The sequence below is a fragment of the Lepisma saccharinum genome, chromosome 16 (genome assembly GCF_977018435.1).
Source record: "Lepisma saccharinum chromosome 16, izLepSacc3.1, whole genome shotgun sequence".
Lineage (NCBI taxonomy): Eukaryota > Metazoa > Arthropoda > Insecta > Zygentoma > Lepismatidae > Lepisma > Lepisma saccharinum.
This window is the reverse complement of record NC_139244.1, coordinates 15,387,240-15,414,041: the sequence shown is the minus strand read 5'-3', so window position 1 is coordinate 15,414,041 and position 26,802 is coordinate 15,387,240. Positions and strand designations below refer to the sequence as shown.

Genomic DNA, 26,802 nt, shown 5'->3' with positions numbered 1-26,802 from the left:
CATCTCCACGAGGTCACTTTGCCAGAGGTCGTCGATGCCCTTGGTTACCACAGCCAAACGTTCGTAGTTGCGGCGTGCAGGTTTATGCAATTCTTCGACGATGGCTTGCCTAGACATTTTTTGTTTAGAGATTACGTTTCAAGAGAAGCACAAGCGTGATGGGATTCAAAGAAGGTGGCACTTCGCTCGTGTTTTGAATGATCAGCTTATCGCCGGCACTCACGTCGAAAACGGTGAGATCTTCGTCTTCGTGTATTTCATATATGTTGCGCGTTTCGTTCCAACGTGCCAGAGGAATGTTTCCTGCTTTCTGGACACCACGATTCGATATCAAAGTCATGGTGGGAACGCTAGCTTTTCTGCCGTGAGACCAGTACGAAAATTCGTTTATCTGAATCGTGCCATCGAGGAGAAACTTGTAGTACGGATGATAAGGATGCAACATGTACAGTTTGTTACCTTCGACGAACGTGGAGATTCTTTGTTGATTGGGTACGCTGTTGATTTCGATGGCTTGCAGAGAATGCAGTTTAGCGAATTTAGTGTCGACGCTAACGAGGTTACTGTGAACTTGTCCGAGTTTATTTTCGATGGGCAGCAAATGCTCAACTATGGTATCCGTTACGGCAGAAAACGACGGTTTGATTTTCACTTCCACGTTCAACTGCTTGTAGTTTTCGTTGAGTTCTTGCAACTTGGCACCGAAAGAGGCCTGCGTCGATTCCTGCGTGGATTCCAGCACTCCAACTTGATCTCTGATGTTGACGACGATGCTCTGAAGGTTCTCGACTTGATTCAATTTCGAGCTCTTCTCGGTAAGATCGTTCACGATGCTTCGCATCTCTGTAAACTGCGTGTGAAGGTCGGCGACGCTCTGGGAAGTGGGCAGCGTCGACACCAGCGAACTAATTTCGTCTCGAATCTGTTCCACGTTCGCCGTTTCCGTTTCTAGTCGTTTCAGCATACGTGATATGTTTCTTTTCAAAGCGTGCAATTCTTTGGAGGTGGGGAGATTGGCCACTTTACTCTCGAGATCGCTCAATGAACTTTTAATGTCGCCCGAATCGGATAGTGCCGTCACCGCCGTTTTCAATTTTTCCAAATCTTCGCTCGAAGGCACGCTCGTCCGTAACGATTCCAAGTCACCCTGTATGTTGTCGAGTACGTGATGAAAATGAGCGAGATTCGTTTCGACGTTCAAATTTTCTAAATATTCGATCTTCTGCTGAACCGTGCTCAACGTGTCTTGAATGCTCGTCAACGCTCTCGCTTCAGCGTGAATATTTTTAATTTCTTCGTTGATCAATTCCAAGGACGCCTGAAGCGTAGCGATGGTGGTTTGAATGTGTTCGAAATCTCGATAGGCCTCCAATTGAATTTTTATGTTCGCGACGCTTTTACCGATGACCTGCAGTTCGTCCGACGATGGTAGGTTCGTCATGGTATCTTCCAAAGTCTGCAACTTGGATTTAATTTCTTCCAACGTGCTGGTGAATTCTTCTTGTAATTTGGAAACAACGACATGCAAGCGTTCTACATCAATATCGTTCACGACGGTTTGAAGTTCAGAGAAATTCTTTTCTATTGCGGAAGTTCGTTCTTCGATTTCGAGTTTCAATTTTTCCAAATCTTCATTTTTCGATTGAAATTGCTGTAATTTGGCCAAATCATTTTGAAGCGAATCCACGCTCAACTGTATATTTTGAACGTTGTCGTAAGAAGGTACGTCGACATAATTTTTTATGAGCGTTTTCAGTTCGGAATCGATTTTCAGAATGGGGTCGAGACATTGCGTTTGGAGCGTAGCGATTTCCGACTCTAAACTTTTGTTTAAGGTCTCCTGCAAAGCGATCAAATCGGCCCTCAACTTCTTAACTCGAATGTCCAACATGAGAATCTCTTCTGCGTGGTCTACACGCTTGGTGTTGCCGAAAATGTCGTTAGGCATTTTTGGTTAACGGTTATTTATAATAGGATAGACGATTCGTAATTCTACAAAAAGAGGAATAAGTTTGTCGTAATCTCCGAGGAGTTCTATGTAAAAATAATCTCCTGCAGACACATCGTACGTAATGTTAGAAAGCATCTTGTCGTGCTTGATTCGAAAAATGTTCTTGCCGGTAGAAATTTTGATTTCGCCTGCGTTTTCCGGATTCACGGTGATTTGAAGTTTCCCGTCGATCGGAATTTCGTAGAAATGTAAATTGTTATTAAAAACGTAAAACATCTTGCCCACATCGTCATTCAGTTTCGTCCAAATGCTGTTGAGGTGAATGATCAACAGACCGTTGAGTTTAGGTAACACGGAAGGTAAGACTTCATGATCTGGTATGGTTTCCATGATGATCTGTTTTTTGAAACCGAACAAGTTCATAGGCATGCTGGTTATTTAAGGATACGGTCAAAGTTTTATTTTGTAATGACAGTCAAAGTGTTTTTTTTACTCAGTAACAAAATGTTTTTTTTCTTGAGTTAGTGAAAATTGTTGTGTGTGGTGGTGAGTGTTAATTATTTGCACTGTGCGCAATTCTTATTTATTTCTAAACGACGATGTCCCCACGGCAATGTGTGAATACCACACTCGAGAACGCACCTCTTGTCGTCATCGGGATCCAGCGCAATTTTTCTAATTTTGTTTGTTGTGATGATATGGTTGACGCTCTGGATGCGCTGTTCTTCTCTTAGAACCGACGACCTGGTCTTGAGGCAATCGATGTAATCGTGGAAGGTGAGTTTGTTCTCCACCGTATTTTTGCCCACACCTTTTGCTTTCTTCGTGACGCTACTCTCTGTTTTTATGGCATACATCTTCGAACGCAAACCCGCGAACTCGACAATAATATCACCGTTACATTCATCTTTCAGTTTACCTAGGACTTTTTTGTTGAGGGATGGAATTCCAAATCTGTTGGGTTGAGGGTACGCAGAAGTATCGAAATACTCAAGCATGGAAGGATTTTTTATGTCTTCGTATAGGTTAGGTGTTTGTATGCTGTAAATGAAGCTGTCGGTGTCCGTGTACAAAAGTGATATTTTATCATTGTAGAAGGGTTTCATCACGTCATAATGAAATTCGAACATGTAAAGTTTCGACAAGTCGAGAACCGTTGCGCCAACGTAAATTGGTTTTCTGAATTTCATCAATTTTATATGTAGATTGAAAAGTGCCAAATTCTCGTTGTAAATTTTTCTCGACTTGAATCTAGGATCGGCTATCCACTTCCGACATTTATTCTTATCGGAAATTAATTTCACGTCTACGTGCTTTCTAACATTCTCCATGGTCTTTCCGTACACCGCATTGTTCATTAATTTAAAGAAGTCCTTGTCTAAATCGGAAGTGGCAGCTGTTCTATGTTGTGTGTTAATTTCTATGTAAGGTCTTAACCACGTGGAATGTTTAAACTTTAGTATTCGTCTAACATTCACTATCTGAACACCCTTCGCAATCAAAAACCGGAGATTCTTGTAGTGGACAACGTATCTCTGTTTAGGGTCCAATGTTAACAAAAGCTTGTCTTGAACCGAGTCGGGTGGACATTTGATTTCGGGAGTCGGAGGCAAATCCGAAAACGTGTCGTGCAGGTGGTCGGAGAATTGGAGATCTACCTCTGCGAAGAAACCACACTCGCTATCGTCGAAATGAATAATATCTATCGAAGTGGGATCTAACCATTCGAATCCCCCGTAAGGAAGTTTCTGAACCATGGCATGTCCGTAGAGATTATTAACGTCGGCGTAGAAGATGTAATTCGATGCTCGATTTGAATCGTAATCTTCTTTCATGTGTACGTTATTAGCTTTTGCATGTCTCTGTACGCATTGCACCATTCCACCTCGTATCCCTCTTTCGATGAATAGCAACATGTCAACGTCCGATATCAGTTCCAGCTTGACCTTTGTCTGGAATAACATTGCCGACCACGCTAATCCCGGTAGACTGTAGAAATACGCTGGATCTAATTTGTAAATATTCGTTGCCGTTTTCCTGAACGCTTGAAAAACATCCGCGAGTATCGTCACGTCTAATTTTAAGTATGCGTCGTGGTAGTCTCCGAGTGTCCTACATTCTAATTTCTCCCACATGAGTTGCGCGTGTTGGTATTCTTCGTCCGTGATTCCTTTCTCTCTGAGTCTGCTGTAAAATTCTCTTGGAAGTGGAAGAGCGTCGTCGTTAAATTTAGAACCATCACTAACATATTCGTAAGGATAAACCCCTTTACGTCTAACGAGTTCTATGTCTACGTTGGGAAAACTAGCTCTAGTTATTTTAAATTGATCGTCGGTGAGTTTGTTCGCTAAAGCATCCAGACTTGCAGAGAGAAATCTATACGAATCCAGGAAGCGCATCTCGATTGTATTTTTCGTTCCCGGAATCGACACTTGCTTGCTAAGACTAATGTAACGTTCTTCATTCTCGGCCAAGACACCTATACGTTTCGGATCGTAGCCAAGATGTCTCACCAGGTGGTGAAAATCATATCCGCTTCCGTTGTGAAAGAATATGGGGATGAATTTAGGTTTCTGGATTTTAAGATTGCACGTGTTGCAAATTCCACCTATGTAGTTTCCGCTGAAATGATCGTGGTGGAATATTTTTTTGTTCTCATCAGTGAAACTTTGATCACATACCGGACACACCTCAGTGGAATTGTAATTTTGAAGTTCATTTTCAGTTAAAGGTGCCATCGGTTTTGATGTAAGCAGTACGCTACCAATTACCTCAACCTCCTCCACCATTTTTTCCAGGAAGTGTTCGATTACATTTGGCCCGCGATATATATATGCTTCATTTATTTTATCACGTCGCACAACAACATAGCCGAAACTATTAGGTTGATGAAGCTGGTACGGCGTTGTGGAGGAAATTTCGGGATCCGGTTCGCAGTAGGAGAGTGGTTTGAGGAACGCCTCGAAATCTGCGACGATGATTGCGGGATGTTCCAACAATGCCTTGTGCATTTTGAATTCTTCGACTTCGTTCGTTTCGGGCATCAACATTCTAGCCGGTCTGTTGTCGCCGCAATAAATTTTATGTTCGGCAAGTTTCTCGATAGCAATTTGACGTCCGGTGTAATTTCGATAATCGAGTTGTTTTCGATCGTCGAACGTGGTTAGGCATCTCGGGCAAACTTCGATGCAATGTTTATGCTTGGTTGATTGACTTCTGACCAAACGTGATAGTGAACGAATTAGCGTGTAGTGATGAACATCCTCGTTTGAAATTAGAAGGAGATTTATTACACAGGCATCGTCATCGTCGATATCGCTTATCCTGACAGGGTGCACGAGATATTTATCTGACGTGAAGGAATACACATTAATAGCGAGGCGTTTTCCTGTACAATTTTCGAACTTTGTTATATCCGACAATGTCACCGGGTATTCGATGTCAGACATTACACTTTGAAAGTCGGTCTCGTATTGTTTGTAATGTCCAACCCACTGTGGATTATTTTTGCAATGAACAGGATGCAGTGCAGCCAACACACACCAGAGAAAACACTTGTTATCGCTGTTCTGTATATTTAACACAGCCCTCTTGTGTTGAATGTTCGGTGGAAGAGGAACGTAGCTGGAAGCTCGAAGAGGTGAGAATCGGTTCACGTAAACAGTTAACGTGTGAGGACTTCCACATAGAGACCATCCCGACCCTTTAGCCTCGAAATCGTCATGTTTCTTAACCAGCTCGTTGGAAACTTTATAATAGAAGTTGTCCAAATTTTCGACGTCCGCCAAATAAAGAGTCTGGTTTTTTGTACGATGATAAAAAATACTTGTTGTGCCATCAACTTTCTTGTATTCAGAAAACAGAACAACGTATACTTTTATAGAGTTGTTTTCAAGTTTATCTTTTAAAATATTTAGTACAGATGTTTTCGTTTCATCCAAGAAACTAAGGATGTCACGACCTGGTTCTGACTTAATTGAAAAATCCTGGAGTTGGTCGTTAAATGCAGATCTAATTGGTTTGCGTTCATTAGATAATTTAATTTGCTTGGAAGTGGAAGCTTCCGTTTCTGAATTATCGATTTTCCTTTTCGATGTTCCTTGTTCGGTCGATGGTTTGCAAATTTTGAGATGTTTACTTAAATTTGTAATGCTGATTATTTTTCCGCATCGAGCACATGGCTTAGAAGGTAACGAACGATTAATTCTCGAACCTGTTTCGCTACATCTTGCCCTGTGTACCGATAAATTGTTCCTTGAGATTAGCTTCCCACAAGTAACACATTCAGTTTTATCATTTTTACGATTGAAACTGGTGGTGGATGCCATTGCTTTCTCCAAAATCACAGAAATCAAAAAGTCTAGTATATAGCGACACAATTTTCAGGTATGTTATTTTATATAGAATTTCTTGGAGTGATTACAAAACTCAAAAATTCAATCTACTGTAAATAGAATTTCAGGTATGTTATTTATATAGAATTTCTTGTGTGCGAATACAAAAACTCAAGAATTCAATCTACTGTAAATACAATTTTCAGGTATGTTATTTTATATAGAATTTCTTGGGGTAATTACAAAACTCAAAAAATAAATCTACTGTGAATATAATTTTCAGGTATGTTATTTTATATATAATTTTCACGGGGCGTACAATATTGTCAACGGTATTATATTTGAGCGGGCCGCTTGTCGCCTAAACACTACAGCTCACAGGTCGGGAAAATCTAACATGAAAGCAGATAATACGCTTATGCCTTATTTATATATAATTTTCACGGGGCGTTCAATATTGTCAACGGTATTATATTTGAGCGAGCCGCTTGTCACCTAAACACTACAGCTCACAGGTCGGTAAAATCTAACATGAAAGTAGATAATACACTTATGCCTTATTTATATATAATTTTCACGGGGCGTACAATATTGTCAACGGTATTATATTTGAGCGCGGCGCTTGTCACCTAAACACTACAGCTCACAGGTCGGTAAAATCTGACATGAAAGCAGATAATACGCTTATGCCTTATTTATATATAATTTTCACGGGGCGTTCAATATTGTCAACGGTATTATATTTGAGCGAGCCGCTTGTCACCTAAACACTACAGCTCACAAGTCGGTAAAATCTGACATGAAAGCAGATAATACGCTTATGCCTTATTTATATATAATTTTCACGGGGCGTACAATATTGTCAACGGTATTATATTTGAGCGCGTCGCTTGTCACCTAAACACTACAGCTCACAGGTCGGGAAAATCTGACATGAAAGCAGATAATACGCTTATGCCTTATTTATATATAATTTTCACGGGGCGTACAATATTGTCAACGGTATTATATTTGAGCACGTCGCTTGTCACCTAAACACTACAGCTCACAGGTCGGGAAATCTGACATGAAAGCAGATAATACGCTTATGCCTTATTTATATATAATTTTCACGGGGCGTACAATATTGTCAACGGTATTATATTTGAGCACGTCGCTTGTCACCTAAACACTACAGCTCACAGGTCGGGAAAATCTGACATGAAAGCAGATAATACGCTTATGCCTTATTTATATATAATTTTCACGGGGCGTTCAATATTGTCAACGGTATTATATTTGAGCGCGTCGCTTGTCACCTAAACACTACAGCTCACAGGTCGGGAAAATCTGACATGAAAGCAGATAATACGCTTATGCCTTATTTATATATAATTTTCACGGGGCGTACAATATTGTCAACGGTATTATATTTGAGCACGTCGCTTGTCACCTAAACACTACAGCTCACAAGTCGGTAAAATCTGACATGAAAGCAGATAATACGCTTATGCCTTATTTATATATAATTTTCACGGGGCGTACAATATTGTCAACGGTATTATATTTGAGCGCGTCGCTTGTCACCTAAACACTACAGCTCACAGGTCGGGAAAATCTGACATGAAAGCAGATAATACGCTTATGCCTTATTTATATATAATTTTCACGGGGCGTACAATATTGTCAACGGTATTATATTTGAGCACGTCGCTTGTCACCTAAACACTACAGCTCACAGGTCGGGAAAATCTGACATGAAAGCAGATAATACGCTTATGCCTTATTTATATATAATTTTCACGGGGCGTACAATATTGTCAACGGTATTATATTTGAGCACGTCGCTTGTCACCTAAACACTACAGCTCACAGGTCGGGAAAATCTGACATGAAAGCAGATAATACGCTTATGCCTTATTTATATATAATTTTCACGGGGCGTACAATATTGTCAAGAGCGTTAGTTTTTGTAGAGCTCTCTTTTTTCATTTTTCCTCTATAGAGTGAAGCTGTAGAAGACACAATTAGCTAACCTAGCATACAACACACCTTCCTAATTAATATGGATATTGTCGCACATTCCTCTTATTTTATACTGTTGTAAATAGAAAAGATTATGTACGGTAAATGTTTTGTACATTATAGGAAAAAAATGCAAAATATCCTCCAATTTTAATTCGAATTTTATCATATTTCCACGCCGCCACATGTTGCCCTATTTGCTTCTTTTACTTGCCTGGCTTAATTAACTCTCGCTAATTAGCATTTTTTTGGAAGAAGTCAACTAGAACAACATATGGCGGTATGTGAAATATGCAAATCAAAGAACATTTTAGCAATATATGGGCCCTAGCAATTAGCTTTCTCGACTAAGAGTACTCTTTCAAACGTCTTCTGCTGATCGTATTACTAAACGAGGACGTTTAAAATTTTTGGGTGTTGAAAAAGTTTGACCCTACTTTTTTATTTCTATTGTTTGCTAATAGATGGCGCTAATAGTACCCCCTCCCCTCCCCTCTCCCCTCTTCTCCTCTGCTGTATGACAAATAGCACAAACATAAAAATCAAGATTTTGGAGAGCAAAACATAAAATTTGCATGCATCTGATGTCGAACCAGGAACTTTTATCTTTCGGGGAGCCAACATTATTTTTTACTCAGTCGTCATATAACATGAACACACGCAAAAATTCACATGTGCTTTTATTATTTTGTGTTCGGTAAGTACAAGTATATTCTTACATAAATTATTGTTTAATTTAATAAATTGTAAACTCAGAGCCTGCTATACTAACACTCCTTTCTGTCTATTGAAAGCGAATGTTGCGTGCACGCGGAAATAGCACAGAAAAAAAAAACCGGATGGAAGCAATTTAAAATCACTGGGGCAAGGTCAGTATTACGAGAGCGTAAAAAACACGTGCTTCCATTCAACTTCGAAAAATAAGAATGAATGTGTGCATACAGAACACATATGCTTTCTTTTCACAGTTGTAAAATCATATAAATTGTGCATGAAGTAAGTTACGAGAAGGCTCTCTTTTTTATGTCTGTGTATATGTTGTACAATTAGGTACAAGTATTGTACAATTAGGTACAAATTGTTGTACAATTATTTTCCCCAGTTGTCCAGTTGGAGTTGGGGGGGGGGCATAACACTGGTATTATTTGTAATCACAGTGCTTACTCATGTATTTTGTTTAATATTTTATTTCAAATTCACTGTCAGAAACTAGTGTTGTTAGTTTCTGCATGTAGGTTTATTTACTCTGTTGGTTGTCACTGTCAAGTTTTTAGTATTCGTACAGCATAAAAAGCTATAACCCCCCTCTCAAAATATATACATTGTATACGCCAAGATGCCCAATAGCCTGGCAACACATCATGAAAAAACATGCCAAGAAGACCCAGTGGGTTTATAAGTCAGTGCTGCCAATTCCTATTTGTAGGTTAGCTTAGCCAGTGAAAGATCATATAGTAGAATTTTTGTAGAGTGGATGTTTGCGAGTTCCACGACGCGCTGCCTGCCGATACTCTATGCAGCGTCATCCTGATTGCAGAGAAGTCCTTCGTCCACGACGTGAAGAACGAGAGGGTGACGGAACAGTTTTAAATTCATAAAAAATTGCCACATACTAAAAATCAACATCCAACACATTTTAGGTTATATAAAATTTGTGAAAACCTTATAATACTGAAATATTAAAACAAACAGAGTCCCCCCTGTAGGTTAGTTCGGTGCGTAAATAAAAAAAATGATAGGTTAAGTTATATCACTTAGGATCGTAAAAAAAATTAAAAAATCGTAAAAAAAAAAGATAGGTTAAGTTGTTTCACGTAAGATCGTGATATACCTACCAAGTACGAGTGGGGAAAAAATGAGTGCGGTGAAAATTTGTACTAAAACATCGCTAAACGCTATAACATCGACAAAAAATTGTCAAAGTATGTCAAAAAGTGATATTCGATTGATAAAAAAAGAGGATACCTACAAAATATGATCCTCAAATAATGACGTTCAAACAGTGCATAAATAAAAAAAATGATAGGTTAAGTTATATCACTTAGGATCATAAAAAAATTAAATAATCGTAAAAAAAGGATAGGTTAAGTTGTATCACGTAACATCATGATATACCTACCAAGTACGAGTGGGGAAAAAATGAGTATAGTGAAAATTTGTACTAAAACATCGCTAAACGCTAAAACATGGACAAAAAATTGTCAAAGTATGTCAAAAAGTGATATTCGATTGATAAAAAAAAAGGATACCTACTAAGTACTATTTTGAAGCGCCCAATATACACTACTTATCTTTAAAAATTGAGGACAGAAAATTTACAAGTATCAATAAAAGTTTAACACAAAAGAAACCACTTTGTTTAATTTAAAACCCAAGCTGTAGCTTAATAAAATCAGGTGATGACTTTTGCTCCACCTGCTATAAGTCGATACTGATGTGCAAATCTACTACTTTTGAAACTTCTGAAACTATGGTGTTCTTATTCCTATAATAACTTACAGCATGTAGGAGTTATGAAACCCATACCAAATATGGGGGTTAAAAAATTACTTAATATTTAATTCCCCCTTTATAATTAAGTGAAATGTCGTGGTAACTTATACATGCAATGTATCCAAAACGAATATTCACTTCTTTACCATTTAAAAATGAACATGCAAACAACCATGGAACATACAATAGAATTGTGGTAACAAGAAAAAAGAGGATTTCATTAATTAGCTTGTTCTTAATATATTTGCATTATATTTAGTATTATTTGTAATTGCTGCATACCTTTAGTGACACAGTTTTTTTCAACATTTTTGTGTATAAATTGTTTTCTGAAAACCTAATATTCTCTGGGTTATGGTGCGTTCACATAGAGAATGTATATAGTGTTGTCCTTTTCTTATACATAAATGATACCGAAATACACCCGACAATCTTGAATGCGAGGTAAAAAAGCACTATTTGGAGCGTAACTTTGTAGTTTCAAAATTGTTTTTTAATAATATAATTCAGCGTAATGTATGAAGAGTAACGCCCTTCATAATTTATAATTGTCAATACAATCAAGTTATTTCTTTCCGAAGTTCAGAAATCAGGTAAATATACCCGTGTAGCTATGCATATGGCATATGAGGTGATGTGGAGGTGTAGAGCTCCACATATTCTTGATCTCTGCCATAGTTGGAATGATGCGATCAGCATCACGCTCGGCCGCGTTTACCCCCCAGGGTTGCCCCCAAGTGCCCATTGATACGAGGCTGAGTAAGCCTCAGAGCCGCGCAGAAACAGCGAAATGACTGGAAAAATTCCTGGTCCGGGATTCGAACTCCGGGCATTCCGAGTGGTAGCGAGATGCTCTACCAACTGAGAAAAATAGCATTTAACATTTCCGAGAGTAGCTTTTAAAAAAGAAAACTAGCTACATTACACAAAGGCAACTGAGGATAGGATTACAATTTGGACACGTTAATCGCCACCGGTAGTGGAGAAGCAGATCAGCTTATTGCAAAATGTACTTTAATAAATTTTGCTTTTCTATATATTTATTTATATTTTAGCTGCTTCTAAAGAGTGTCAATCAAACATCATTAGATGTTCAGAAATCATCGCATCTAATTTACAATCTTCTGTTTCCAGAGAGACAGATCAACATCCGTGGGCAACTGTGTGAGCAGAGAACCAGCAGACATCCTTCTACCTGGGGAAGACATTCAAGAACTGCATTGCGTATTCAGTCCCGTTCACGATCAGGTAGTCTTGCAAGCGAAGGAGGGGGCTCACTGCTTTATGGGTGGGAACAGGTTGATGTTCCCCACATTACTGTCTGACGGTGACGTCATTCAGTTAGGGAAGTCGTTTTGCTTCAAGTTCTCTTACCCTGGCTCTACGTGGAGGGTAAGTCCTAAGGTAAACTGCAGAAAGTTAAGATTCACGAGAATAACAGTGTCTTAGAGTGTGTAAAGATTCTAGCGTATGTGCTTTAGGTCTCAAATTAAGGTCATGTTTAAATAATATTTGTGTGTACAACTTCCTTCCATTAGTTTACAATCGTACATAATTTCATCGAAATCTGTTGTGTTAGATCATTTGTGACCTATGTTTCGTCATGTAACAATAATTCCCATGTTTGATGATTTTTCCGATATAACACACAAATTTACCAAATCCTAATAAATCAATTTATCTTTGTTTATACCAAGTATAAAATATATAGAACTGAACTGACAGTTCAAAACTAAGATAAAGTGTAAATTTAGAAATCCCTTTATCGCACACAGAAACTTTTTTTTATAATCCTAACCTTTATATTTTCTCTTGGATTATGTCACTGAAAACCATAGATTAATCAATATAGATTGGGTGATTTAGCTTCTATACATAGCAATATGAAAACGACATCTGCCGAAGCTTGAAATTAGAATCGAAAAGTATCGGAAGGGCATCTCATATTTACTTTATTGCACACCAACACTCATAATCACATTATAAGCTGATTCACTATATCTATATATATCTTCTTCTGGTATACGTTTCTGTGTTGCCAAGGAAGGCAAAATCCTTTACGTGTATGCAATATTAAAAAAAAGAGTACACAACAATGAAACTGAGGAAACTAACACAATCAAACAATTTGCCTCACGCTCTACCTGCCAATCCTTCTTTGTAGTGTCAAGCTTATTTTGATATGTCTATTTGTATTAATGGCTATTTTCATGCACAGTAACTAGTCGCTAGACAGAGCTAAGTGTCTGACTTTCAACTGCTTGTAGTTTAAATCTGCAATAGTCGTAGCAGATTTTGCACTTATATGCATTTTCCTACTTACTGCTGCTATGTGGGAAAGGTAAGTACCAATAGTAATAACTGTAATCTAATTTGTCTATCAAATCAATTCTTACTCAGCATAAGAATTTAATGAAAAACTGCTAGAAAGCCTCAGTACGAACATAGCGTAATGTAAGCATAGTACGAGGGGCGATCAGGTTGCTCTGACCCTAACATAGAAAGAGCGGCAATAGGATTTCAATTTTATTTTTATTTTTCAACATACTCCCCTGCAACTCCAATGCACTTCTCCCATCGGTGCTCCAACGCGTGGATACCTTGCAAAAAAAAATCTTTCGACTGGTCCTCCAACCATGAGTCCACAGTCCTTATCACCTCAGAATCATCAGAAAAATTTTGCCCACGAATGTCATTCTTCAAATGTTTGAACAAATGGAAATCACTGGGGGCCAAATCTGGGGAATAGAGTGGGTGGGGCAGCAATTCGAACGATGCATCTGCGATAGCGGTCCTCGCAATGCGTGAGGTGTGGACAGGTGCATTGTCCTGGTGAAGGAGCACACCACGGGTCAACATCCCACGCCTCTTTTTCTTGATGGAATCACGTAATTTCTTGATTAGGTCACTGTAGTATGTGCCAGTGATGGTTTGGCCTCTTTGTAGATAGTCCACAAGAAGGACACCCTTGCAGTCCTAGAAAATTGAGGCCATCACCTTCTTGGCTGACGTTTGCACCTTGAACTTCTTCGTTGGTGGAGAATGTGGGTGTTTCCACTCCATGCTTTGTGATTTTGTTTCTGGGTCGAAGTGATGGACCCATGTTTCATCCATAGTTACAAATCGGGCAAGAAAATCGTCTATATCAGCACGAAACTTGTCAAGAAGTTCTTGACTGATGAGCACTCGGGTGCGCTTCTGATCTGGGGTGAGGTTTCGAGGGACCCATCTTGCAGCAATTTTTTTCATTTGCAATTCCTGGGTAATTATGTTTTGCACAGTGCCATATGACAGGCCACACATATCAGCAACATGACGGATAGTGACTCGACGATCCTTCAGCACGATATGTGGACTTTGTTAATGTTTTCGGTCGTCATGACAGTTTTTGGTGCTCCACCTGCATGTTTATCCTCACACGACTCTCTCCCACAATTAAACTCACGACACCATCTCTTCACCATATTGTATGAAGGAGCACTGTCCCCTAATGTATCCACCAAGTCCTCATGAATTTTGGATACCGTCCACTTCTTCTTCACAAAATATTTAATCACAGCTCTCACCTCAGTTTTCTCCATTCTGGCACATTGACACAACTTCACTCAGTTAAACCCCTGTAAAAAGAAAACTGTATGTTACTTAGACTTGCAATTCAGATTGAAAGCATATAAAGGATCACTAAACAATAACAAAATAAAAAATCAATCGTGACGTCATTCCTTCTATGTTAGGGTCGGAGCAACCTGATCGCCCCTCGTATACAATGAAAAAGTAAAAATAGGATATTGAAATCTCGTGAGACTTCGCCCCTTTCACTCCACTACAAAATCATATTTTATGACTGGGCATAGCATGCATTAAACTCTTTTACATAGAGAAAGAGAAATACATTTGCACTTCGCTTAATTGTTATTGCAAATAGAACATATACTGTTTTTGTGGATTAGTTTTGTAACTTAGATCAAGCATTGCTTAATGTTGGTTTCTATTCCAGAACACTTTGTCAGAATCAGCGGGACCTCCTGTTCCGTTTAGGTTGCATGAAGCAGAGGACAATTATGTGGAGACAGAAACGATGTAAGTTATGGCTCGTTTTTTTTTATTTGATTTAGTTTATTTTACTTCGCGTTTTGTGCCTCTTGGCTAATTTGCGAAGATGGGGATGAGTGATGAAATGATGAAATTGATGAATGGACATTCACAAACAACCAAGCCCGACCGGGATTCGAACCCGGGACCCTTGACGTCGCAGCGCGATGTGCTAACCACTCGGCCACAGGGTCGGGCCGTTATGGCTCGGATCTGTGTCGAAATCTTACACCCTCCCCTTTTCTGGCCCGCAGTTGCGAAGAGAAATGTCCACGATGTTCCACAAGATAACGTTGTCACACATATCTATTCCAATGTCTGAAATCTCCAACCCGCCAATACGTAATACAAATAACATATCGCAAATTATCCCATTGCACAAGTCGATCATAAGAAGAGAAAGAAAATTTGTAGACGTGCGCCTGTGACATGAATCGGGTATCCATTATGGAAACCCCGAAAAGCCGTATAGGTGGGTTTCATATGACATCAGGATTCGCACCACCGCCATGTTTGCGACGAAGTTGCTTGTCGTCTGCAAGGAAATACCCACCACGTAGCGTTCGTTACACCTGCGCCAACTGTACGTTTGTTAGTACTGTGTAAAATGTCGGTAACATTGCATAAAATTAATGACAATGTCATGTCATCTGGGAATAGCGGTAATTTTTCATATGTTCAAACTCTTTGCGCAATCGACAGAAAAAGATATGGAGAAAAAGCGAAGTTTTGCGGTGTAGATCCATATGAACTGGACAATAACGAAATGAAAAGGAGCCTAAACCTTTACCCAACTATAGTTCACGTGTGTTTATTTACTTCACCCAGCTACTTGGAATCAATTTGTTTTCTTATTTATTACTGGTTAGGATTCTGCTTGAAACATTTTCATCCAGTAAAGGTTAACTGTAAATTCCAAGGCTCCGCCATTATCGTCTCTGTTCCCTTTTAAGGTTTGTTGAAGCGCTGTAATGTAAAATGTTGAGGTGCTCTAAAACAGTAATTTCACTCCTTGCTTTAACGAGTCCCATGCCCTGAAGCGCAACTTCTGTTCTTTCCCGGAAAATTCGAGGATAAACGTGAGTTTCTGTTAAACAACCGAAAACTACACAGTACCATCATAAACAAGGTTGAAATCTCCCGCCCGCCCGCTTGAATTCCCTATGTTTACAAGAACCGGCCTCAATCATGGCTGCTCGATCCCACAATGCAACAGTTTGTGACGTAGATGAAACACACCTATAGACGCTACGTACGTAAGGAACTTCAATATAAAAAAAAAACGTAAGTTTCGTGGCCATAGAGGTAAAAAAAAATACCTTCCGCGCTATTTAGAAACACCCTTTGCACAAGAAACTTACTTATTTGACGAAAATGTTTGAAATGTTTGGGAAATCCAGGGTGTAAGATATCGGTACGGAGCCTATGACTCTAATGTCATATATTCAGCATGAACAGAGCAGAATTATTTATTTCTATATTTTATGTGCAAGGTTACTCTGTGACGAACCAATAGTTTACTTAGAAATAGTAAACTTAAACCAATGGATGATATTCAACTTGGAATCATCACGCAGAGCATTTTGGAAAGAAACAGTTGAATACGCGTGAACTCCGTCAAACAGATAAGGAAAGCACATAAGAAGCTTTTTTACAGCGGTAAAATTTGCTATATTTTATACGTACACGTTCTTCATATGATCATGCCTTGAATCACTTCCGCAAAGACCATATGCACAATGCTTACTCAACATGTTTTCAAGGCAGGATATAATCTGTTTGCCGGAAATATGATGGCGGGCGTGGGCTCACTTAATATCTCCCATTGGCAATCACTTTTACCTGACACAAATTATATTTTTCTACCGTTGACATTTTCTTTCATGTGTTTTTTCCCCTTTGCAAACATTATAAAGTGTAACATTAATTTGAGTTTCTGAATATGTATTATTTAAAGCTACAAATAAGAAATATTTATACAGTTTTGTGTTTACTAAGACGTCCATGTTATTATACAAGTTACCTATTGTACAGGGTGGTCCAAAAGTGTGGAAACACCTGAATAAAAATTGAATGGCATTATATTTCCCAAAACTAACATTGCAGATTTGTAATAGGGGGGGAATGTTATAGGGCATATGACGATGACGGCCGCCATCTTGAAATCCGCCATCTTGAATGCAATTTTAAAAGTTCAAATGGAAACCATGTCGTGTAATACCTCATTTCAATAATTGTGTTCGTAATTAACACGTTCCACAGTTAAAGCCAGTCTTGATACCCATTCGTGCAAAACCCTGCGTAAAGTGTCTGCAGTAATGCTGGCAGATGCGTCAATGATGCGTTGCTTAAGGTGAACAATATCTCGAATTTCCTCGGTGTAAACGATGGCCTTGACATGTCACCACGGGTAGAAATCCAGCGGAGTGAGGTCTGGGGAACGTGGTGGCCACTCCACAGCACCTCGTCGTCCAATGCAAGTGTTGGGAAACTGCACATCCAGGTACTGACGAACACAATTTCCGTAATGAGGAGGGGCGCCATCGTGATTTTGGTTTGTCAGTCACAGTCCCGGTTTTACGAAATTTTGCAAGCACTTTACTGACGGTACCATAATGGATGGGGACCCTATATGGATGACGGTGGTTATAATCGTCTGCAATCACCCTCGTGCTTCGTTCGCCTGAGATCAACACGATCTCAATGCGTTCTGCCTGCGTGAGACCCATGCTGTGTTACGTCACCTGCAACGATAAAGCAAGCATAAAAACGTTAATAACTTCGTCCCTGTTGGGGCTAGAGCAAAATTACGCACACCGTTGAACTCGTGACAAAATTTCCTATTGAAATGAGGTATTACACGACATGGTTTCCATTTGAACTTTTAAAGTTGCATTCAAGATGGCGGATTTCAAGATGGCGGCCGTCATCGTCATATGCCCTATAACATTTTTCCCCACCCTATTCCAAACCTGCAATGTTAGTTTTTGGAAGTATCATTCCATTCAATTTTTATTCCACACTTTTGGACCACCCTGTATATTGTCAGCAATCAAATATGGAGTATTCTTGCTTGTAGGCACAATTGACATTCTTTTTGTGTTTATTATTTACCATTGTTTCTTTCCAGTACAAATTCACTGGATCCTGATCATCCGTTAGAAGTTTCCATTAAAATGGAGAATGGGGAAGTCACTAGTCAACTCAACTCTTCGGAAGAGGTCTCTGAAAGTGTTTATGCTAACGTAAGTGCGACGCAGGAAGTCATCAGCGAATCAACGCCTTCCGTCTCGCAAGCAGCAAACGTTAATGGTCATGTTGAGGGACCGGCTTCACCCTCAGTTCCTGAAAATTGCAAACCAGACACCTCTCACAACCTTGAGACAAATGAGGAATTAATACCCACGATGGAAGTGGAGAGTGCAGTTAATGGTGATGAAACTTCTAAAACATGTGAAAATGGGAATTCTGAGACGCAAGATGCTCCGAGTTCTTGTGACGTCAAGCAGGGGAGTCTTCCTGTAAATAGTGATGTTCATAGTGCCTCTAGTGATAACCCGTCGAACTCAAGTGTGCTAAAGTGTTTCGGTTCCGACGTTTCTCTAAATTCCTCTTGCAGTGTGGACTCGCAGAAGAGTGTGGATACAAAAGTTCAAAGTGGTGAAAACACGACACAGGTGTCCAAAATGAAACAAGACCCTAATAGCAAGGTGCAAGATAAACTTCAAACGAACAAAGCTGCAAACAGTACAAAAAAGAACATTTCCTTGAACACTATAGGTGTTCTAGGAGCTAAAAGTATTTCGCAATCAAATTTACCTGAAAACTCTGTTTCGAATAGGGCAAGCGGCACACGTAATCCTCTTGGAACTTCAAAAAGCAGCCCTGGTGTTAAAGCGAAGGGGAATCCAAAAACAACATCCAGTTTGACTGATGTGAAGAGTGCATCGAAAAGTCAACCTGACAACCAATCGAGTATTAGCAGAAGAAAATCCTCTATAGTAAGTGATTCTAGTGCTACACTTAAAAAGCAAGCCACATTGCCTGTTAGAACTTCCCAAGTTAAATCTCCTAGCGCAGTTGAGAAAAAGTCTACAGGTGCATTTGACAGAAAAACTACAAGTGGAATTGGGAAAAATGCACCAGGAATCGCTAACAAGACTGCAGCCACGTCATCTACAGGAGAAAGTGGCAGAAGGACACCAGTTGGGAAGACCCTTCCAACCGCAAAGAAGCTGGCGGACTCTGATGACAAAATACTTCAAAGGAAATTATCTACTTCCTCAGATGTCTCTGACACTTCAAAGGATTTTCCAGACACTCAGAGCAAGGATTCATCAAGGAAAAATTCATCGTCATCCGACATTCTTGATTCTGATTCTCAAACTAAGAGGAAAAGGGATTCGCCAAGAGGGTCAAAGGTTTCGATTGCCGACAATGTCACGAAAAGATTATACACTGTGAGGAAAAAGCCATCTGCAGAACCGCCGAAGCCAGCAAAGCCTGAACCGACCCCACCCAGTACAATCAACAACAGCGGTGCCAAAGAAGACCCACTGTCAGGTGTGCAACCTAAGTTAAGACTTTTCGAACTCAGCAAGCAGATTTTGATGAATGCCCAGAAAAGCAAGAAACACAAGAATCCGGAAGTTGAAATCCAAACAGACATGACAAGCAAGGACTTCGACACGAAAGAAGTGGCAGTTGAAACGGAGCCAGAGCCGTGCCAAAAATCCATTATCATTAGAAGTGAGATGGGAAGTTCACCTTCTAGCTTCAATCATGGTCTGTCAAACAAGATCATTTCGTCTGAAGTGTTTATTCCCGAATCGAAGCTTTGTGTCTTAGAATGTATTCAGAAGGCTCCTGGAGGCCCTGAAGTTAAGTTATCTCTAAGTTCAGAGAAGCTTAATGGAGATAAGCCATCAGAAGCATCAGGTACAACTGAAAGCCAAAACGTCAACTCAGTTCAGAATGGGAAAACTGAATGTGTAATTGAAGTAACGCACAATCGTAGCATGCCTTTGTTTTCTTCTAGAAATAATGGCATGGGCGATGAGTATTTTTCTGACGACAGCTTAGATGGCACAGAGAGTGATAGTGATCCAAACAGAAATGTCTTTGTTGATGAAAATCTAGATTCAGATTCATTAGACGAGTTTGAAGGTAATTCGGAACTAAAGCAATTAGCTAATATGAGTAGGATGTTCAAGGCGAAAGCTGTTGCATATGAAAAAATTGTGAAAGCTCAGAAAAGGCGCAAGGCACAACACTTGAAACGAAAACAGGTAGAAAGGGCTCATACTGGCACTGATGCAAAACGTTGCGATTATTTCATGTTGAACATTAATACATGTTCCCAATCTACAGATGCGTGCTATACCACTGGAAATAATAACCAGCTTCTAGAAGAGCGGAATTCTAATAGCGACTTTAGCAGCACTGAAAATATAAAGGATAGTACAAACAGAAAAGAGAAAGGAACAAATGAAAAAGCTCTAAACGAGGAACTTGAAATTCACTCCAAAGAATGTCAAACTTCAACAAATAGAAATGAGTTTGTTATTAATGTCAATTCTGTTGATCCATGTGGTCGAAAGAATAATGTTACCATTAGTAAAGATGCGAGCAATTCTTGTTCCTTGCAAAGTGGCGATTCATCTTCTGGTGGTAAGAGAGTTATAGAATTTGAATATAATCCTAATCCTAGATTACGCTTTCTCCATGAAGAACATAATCAGAACAAAAATTTTCTGCTTACAACTGTACCTAATACAATTTCAAGCAGAGAAATTAGAAATCGTGATGAAACGATGCATTCCAAATTTCCTACAGAAAATACATTAGACCTTGACAAATCTAATTCATCTCCAGATCATACCGAATCTTTTGTTCTTGCTCATGAAAATAGAATTCCAAATCCCATAATGACACTCTTTAATGGTCTGCCTTGTTCAAACTCTGACTCCGAGGGTAGTCAGGAAACGCTTTCAAAGGACAACACCTACGATAATGGTTTACTGTCAAAACCAGAATCTCTGTCAGATTTTTCATCGTATGAAAGCCTTGGGAAAAACTCTAAGAATGCCATAGATCAATTGTCCGTAGTTACTGATGCCACGTCAAGTGAAAATTCCTTTACGTCTCCTTGTGGGTCGGACATGACTTGCTCAAGCGAAACTTCTTCAGATGATTTTGTTTACTGTGAACCGTTCTCGGAAGGAAAAGTGGTGCCATGTCGAGCAGATCAAATGCCAATGCTTCTCCAGCCAGATCGGCAGTTGTACACAATCGTCGAAAACAGTGAACAAAGCGACATTGACAGTTCTCTCTCGCGTTCAAATACGCCACAATCGAGCTTAACTCCTACTTCTGGAACACCTATCAAGTCCAAGAACAACGGGCCATCAAAAGATGCTAAAACAGATAGTTCTTCACTTGATATTATTTCTAGTGCTGTAACTGACGAGTACGTACTCAACCTTTCACAGCCTGCTAATAATAGGTGTGAACACAGTTCACCAGTGGTTCCTGAAAGCCAACAATCGGATGCAAGCAACTCATGTTCTGATCCTAATTCTTCTGCACACAATAAAATGGAGAAAGATGACTCCTTAAGGTCTGGGAGTCTGAGAAAAGAACACCCAAATACTGATAGGTCAGAAGTTATAAACAACTGCGGCTCCGAGAACAATAACAATGGAGATGCCAGCCAATCATTCGCTCAAGAACAAAGTTCAACAAGTTCCTACCATCCCGAAACTGTACCAAAGATGATTTTGGAAAACGAGACAGGTGAAAACATAAATATAGATGACCATCTTAATAACAATACAAACTTTCATGAAACGTTCAGAAAGTCTAAGACAAATTGTTCAAATGGGCCCCCTCTAAAACAAGAGAGCTTCAACGTTAAAGTAGACGAAGAAGATAAAATCTCACCCTCACCTCTTAGCTACTTCCCTTTACAGGCTTCTCAGAAATCCAAAACAATACCTTCCAACAAACCTAGGTGCAAAAACATGTCTGAAATTCAGAAACTAGCAAGCATCCATAGAAGTGTAGAGAGTTTGCTCAGCCAGTTGTTGAATAAAGGTTCAAATTATGATAATCCAAACTTACAGAGAACAGTAGGCGGTATACCTGAAAAATTGGCTGCAGAGGACGCTGGTCGTTCCGCTCCAAAGCTGTTTGAATTATATCAGTCTAAAAAGATCGCAGCGTGTTCAGATAAGCCACAGCAACCAAGCACTGGTTCTAACAGAAATTTATTCTACGATAAAGATTTTAACCAAGTAAAGAAACGAAGTGATACCACACTAGAAAGTAATTATTGGATGAAAAGTAACAATATTTGCACCTGGGGAGATCCAAAACTATCTACGGTACAAAGACAGTTCCTAAATGTTAACATACTCAGCCCATCGCGTCATGTTCCTGTAAGTATAGACTCACAGTTATTTGGTGACAAGGTGTCTCGTATCAAAACATTCCATGGTTCTGACACGTTCCCACCCTCTACAGCATCCGAAGACAGCATTACCTTTGTATTTGTAGGCCCGGCGCGACGAACTCCTGTCCTAATGGAGTTAATTCGAAGAAGCCTAAGGCCTACTCAAGCAATGGGGAGCGGAAGCTCTGCAGATTTGTCAAGTTCCGATACGGGCACCAATGCGCCATCTCCAAAAGCCAAACAATATAACATTTACGCGTCGTCGAAAAAGAAACCACACAAACTCCAGAGGTCAATATCTCTTGACACAGCTATGGTTGCCCTCACTAAATTTGTGAAGCTGCAAAGGAAGAGGGACATTACACGCACGTATAGCCTTGATACTTTAGTCCCAGAAGAATTTCAGGTCATTCTCGAACAGGGGAGGCTTCATAGTATAGCAGATTGTAAGCAGAAAGGCCGAAATTCACCAATTAACTACGACAATGCAAATTCAGAGTTCTTAAACGATTCTTCCATTGACACAGATGATGACTTCTTTGATTCTCAACCACCTACCCTTCCTAGGAAGACAGTCTGTGATGATCGAACACGTGATGAAGAAACGTTGGCAGATAATTTTGTTAATAGCACTACAGGTTCTCAGCATTGGAAGGAGTTGGAGAGCCTTATTCTAGGCAAAACACCGGATAATCGACAAAGCGGAACAACCGACTTTCAGATGTCAACAAGTAGTTCAAGCAAAAGTGGAAATGAAGAAAGTGCGGACAAGGGTAAGAAAAAAACAGTTTCGTGGACTGATCTTAGAGGATGTGGAAAGCTTCACATTGAAGTTTCTGATAGTCCGAATGCCAGTAACCAAGATATTAACCCTTCGGTCGTATCAAGCCACAAACCGAAGCCAATAATTAAAAGGACGGGTATAGAAACGGGCATTTCTACACTGGCCACATTAACACCACATCCATTAGAAATCAGTAATGAAAATGTATCATGTTCAATTAAAAAGTCAAATGTTGAGGTTCAAGATACAGATAGGAGTACAAATACAGCCTTTCAGCCAGTGTTCAAAAATGACAACTTCACAATGACCTTGCCAAAAGAAATATTGAACAGAACAAGGAATATCTGCGACAATATAACAGTTGGAGAGCAAGTTGACGCAGCTACTCAGGTTAACAATTTACCTGAATGTGTAACCTCTAGGCAATGCTATTCAGAACCGTCCACTCCATCTAAAGAAAGTACAGCATCGAAGTTGGTAACATCTATTCTGAATAGAATTGGAAACTCTAATAAGACTGGTTGCGCTGAAAGAACGAATTTATCAACCGACTCTACAGGTTCATCGAGCAGCAACGACTGTAGCACAGATAGAGGATACCGAAAAAGAGTGAGGTTTGCACCCCCACAAAGGTCATGGAGCATGATGGACATGAGTGATATAATAGCTCAAGCCAGGAAAAGTTCAAGTGTAATCAAGGACAAAGCATCCGATAATCTATCAGCGATAACAACTTTTCTCGAGGAGGCGACAACACTTCTCAAAAGTTTGAATGAGATTTCTGTGCTTCTAGAAAAGAAATACCCAATGTGCCCAAAGATACAGAGGAACAAGTTGAAACTTCAGCATGCTATGAACGTTTTCAACAATGTGCATGCTGATTTCGAGGAAATGGACTCAGCTGGAATGTTCATCGGCCATGCGCGTGTGCAAAAAAGTGATAGCTTTGAAGAAAAGGCTGTACAGACGGACCTCACGAAACACAACCACAAAGTACAGACTGATCCACAATTCAGCGTATGCAATGATGATGATTCCCTGTGCAGCGATGAAGATTCATCAGATCCAGAGCAGCAAACTTCATCACCACAATTCACAAGTAATGGTGCAACCTCTTTGAGGCCAAGAAATACAATTCCATCCAGATTCCTACCGAACCCTGTCATTGATAAGTACCTGATTACAAGAGATTCTGACTATCCAAGAATTCTTGAAACCGAGAGCAGTGGTCGAATGGTGAAGCCAAATAATCTCAGTAGATACAGTGAAAGAGATCGTAGGTTTGGTAGAAATGCTAGAAGGAGGCACTTCTCTCCAAGCAAAGTTAAGGATTTGTATTTTGAGGAAAGCGAAACGGACATAAGTGTTGGCAGTTGGAGGGATGAGTTCAACCACAAAAGCAAAGGTAGTTCTAGTGAATTGGAGGATTGTACTTCAACTATTGTAACTTCAAGGAGGTACATGTATTTTGAACCATCGATTTACGAGAAGAAAATAGAAGAATCGTGTGTCAGGCTTCAGAAGAAAATTGAAGAGTCACGAAGGCGGTGGAATCATTCTCTCAGTAGCAGAAGCCAACCATGGAACAGGAGCAGAACATCGAGTTTAACCTCATCACAGCCAATCAGGAGTTTGAATTCCGGTGGTATTTCATTGAGGAATCTGGATTGTTCATCTGACCATTGTGGGCAATCTCAGTTGGAATCTTCGTGTGCGTGTGCTCGAAATCATTGTCGTCAGCACAAACCTTACTCTTCGTCTTGCCAAAATTTGGACAACTTATGCGCGGACCACGGAACAAGTTTGCCTAGCGAGTGCCATTCGCAGAAGCGTCCCACAGACAGGGATTGGTATGGATCTGCCCCTCAGCTCAATATGCGCGAGATGAGAGACTCGCCTCGTTCACCTACACGTTCAACCTCGTGCCACGGACTGTCGCATTTTGTCGGAAACATATCCTCACCGCGTCATCTAGTCAAACATCAATCTCATCATTCATCAACGTCTCCTCTTGCATCCCCGCGATTGGTTGCCACGAGGCAATCAATCACGCATCATTCCATGAACATTCATTCCCCAAGGGCGTACATGCAACACCTTGTAGGGTTACGGAGGGAAATCGTCAGAGCGACAATGGTTGATAAGGATGGTGATGGCGGACTTACTTGTGATGCAGCTGACCACCTCTCTTTGTCAAGCCAAACATTAAAGTATACATAGCATAGGTTAAAGTCGAGATGTCCCACACACAAAATAAGTATAACAATCTATTTTTATCTAGTGCCAGTCTTTGTATTCAGCGATGTGCAGTGCTGTTAGAGCATGATAAATAATGTTGACCTCTTTATAGATGAAAATGAATTGACATGTATGTACAAAATCATAAGTTTATGTGTTAATTAAGTATAAGTTGGTAAAGTAGAGCTTTCACCCTGGTAAGTTGAAATCACACGTCCCAAGGTTGTTCTTGAGCTAGTGAATTGTTATCACCGAATCAGTTTTTTTAGCAGTAACAATTTTGTCCTAATATCCGGTTCGATTGCTTCATTTAAGTGATCATTTTGATTATTGCTTCAAAGCTTCATAATATGCATGTGTCAAAAGTGGTTATTTTGTTAATTTTAATATTTTAGTACATTCAAATCAAAGTGTTCATACATGAACTGGATAAAATCTTTGGCCCACACATAGCCTAATAATTGTTTAATGCAGAGTCATTCCATGCCAAATCAACACAGATATGTGCAATTTCCAACCTGACCATCTCCGATTTCCACGAAATTTGGGGAGTTGAAACTATGAATGGAACTTAGTAACTATGAAAATTTTTAATTTCGTGCGTCTTGTAATTGTTAAATTATTCAAGGTCAAAGTTAGCATAAATTGTCCTTTTTGAGCCCGCTTAGCTATACTAAATGTGCTGTAACTCCGCCCGTGTTTCGTCTACGAAGCTCAAATAAAGCTTATTGTACAGGTAATTGAACAAGCATTCCAGTGATATATAACAGGCCTACCTTTGGATAAAAAAATATTTTTGTCACGTGACCTTGACCTTTGACCTTGAATATCACAAAACATGTAATCACCAAAAATCGTGAAAAAAATATATTTGGTCCCTCATGCCATACTCTAAAACATATCAAATAATCATTCTGAGACTGCAATGGGATCAGAAGATACAAAATAATACGTGTAACTATGTGACTGATAAAAGCCCCATTATATGAACTACGACGAGTCAAATGTCACTTAACACCCCCTACAAAACGTAAAGGAGTTATCCTGGGTATAATTGGTCATGAAAGAAATAGGTTAGGCACAGGGCGATCCCTAGCCGTGTGTGTCAAGCGCAAGTCCGGCATATTGTTCACCATCATATTGAATTCAACGCAAAAATTTCAAAGGAAAGGGGGGTAATGTGATATATCAAATCAGGCTAGAATTTCACGAGAAATGAAGTGACGAAGGTTTTTCCAACGTATTTTTAGCCAGCAAAAAGTTATACTCATATCTTTCACTTACGATACATGCACATTATAATGTTGTCAATGTTCCTGTGAGCACACTCGTTGACGTCTCTCACACTCTATAGAACATTTGGCAATATAGCAGGTGCATCAACATCGCAAGCAACAACTATGCCTTCTCTCAGATGGTCAATATCACGACTTTTAGTGCATGCACCATTCTC

General features: G+C 39.7%; 1 protein-coding gene across 1 annotated transcript in view; it reads left to right on the top strand.

The window, feature by feature from the left end:
- LOC146000279 (uncharacterized) overlaps window positions 1–26,144 on the top strand; it is a 208,957-nt gene extending 182,813 nt beyond the window's left edge. Inside the window, exons 12-14 of the mRNA XM_083137759.1 lie at window positions 11,917–12,174; window positions 14,780–14,862; window positions 18,005–26,144. Of these exons, the coding sequence (XP_082993885.1) occupies window positions 11,917–12,174; window positions 14,780–14,862; window positions 18,005–25,331 (7,668 nt within the window). The 3' untranslated portion in view covers window positions 25,332–26,144. The remainder of the gene's footprint in view (window positions 1–11,916; window positions 12,175–14,779; window positions 14,863–18,004) is intronic.
- The last annotated feature ends 658 nt before the right edge of the window (window positions 26,145–26,802 follow it).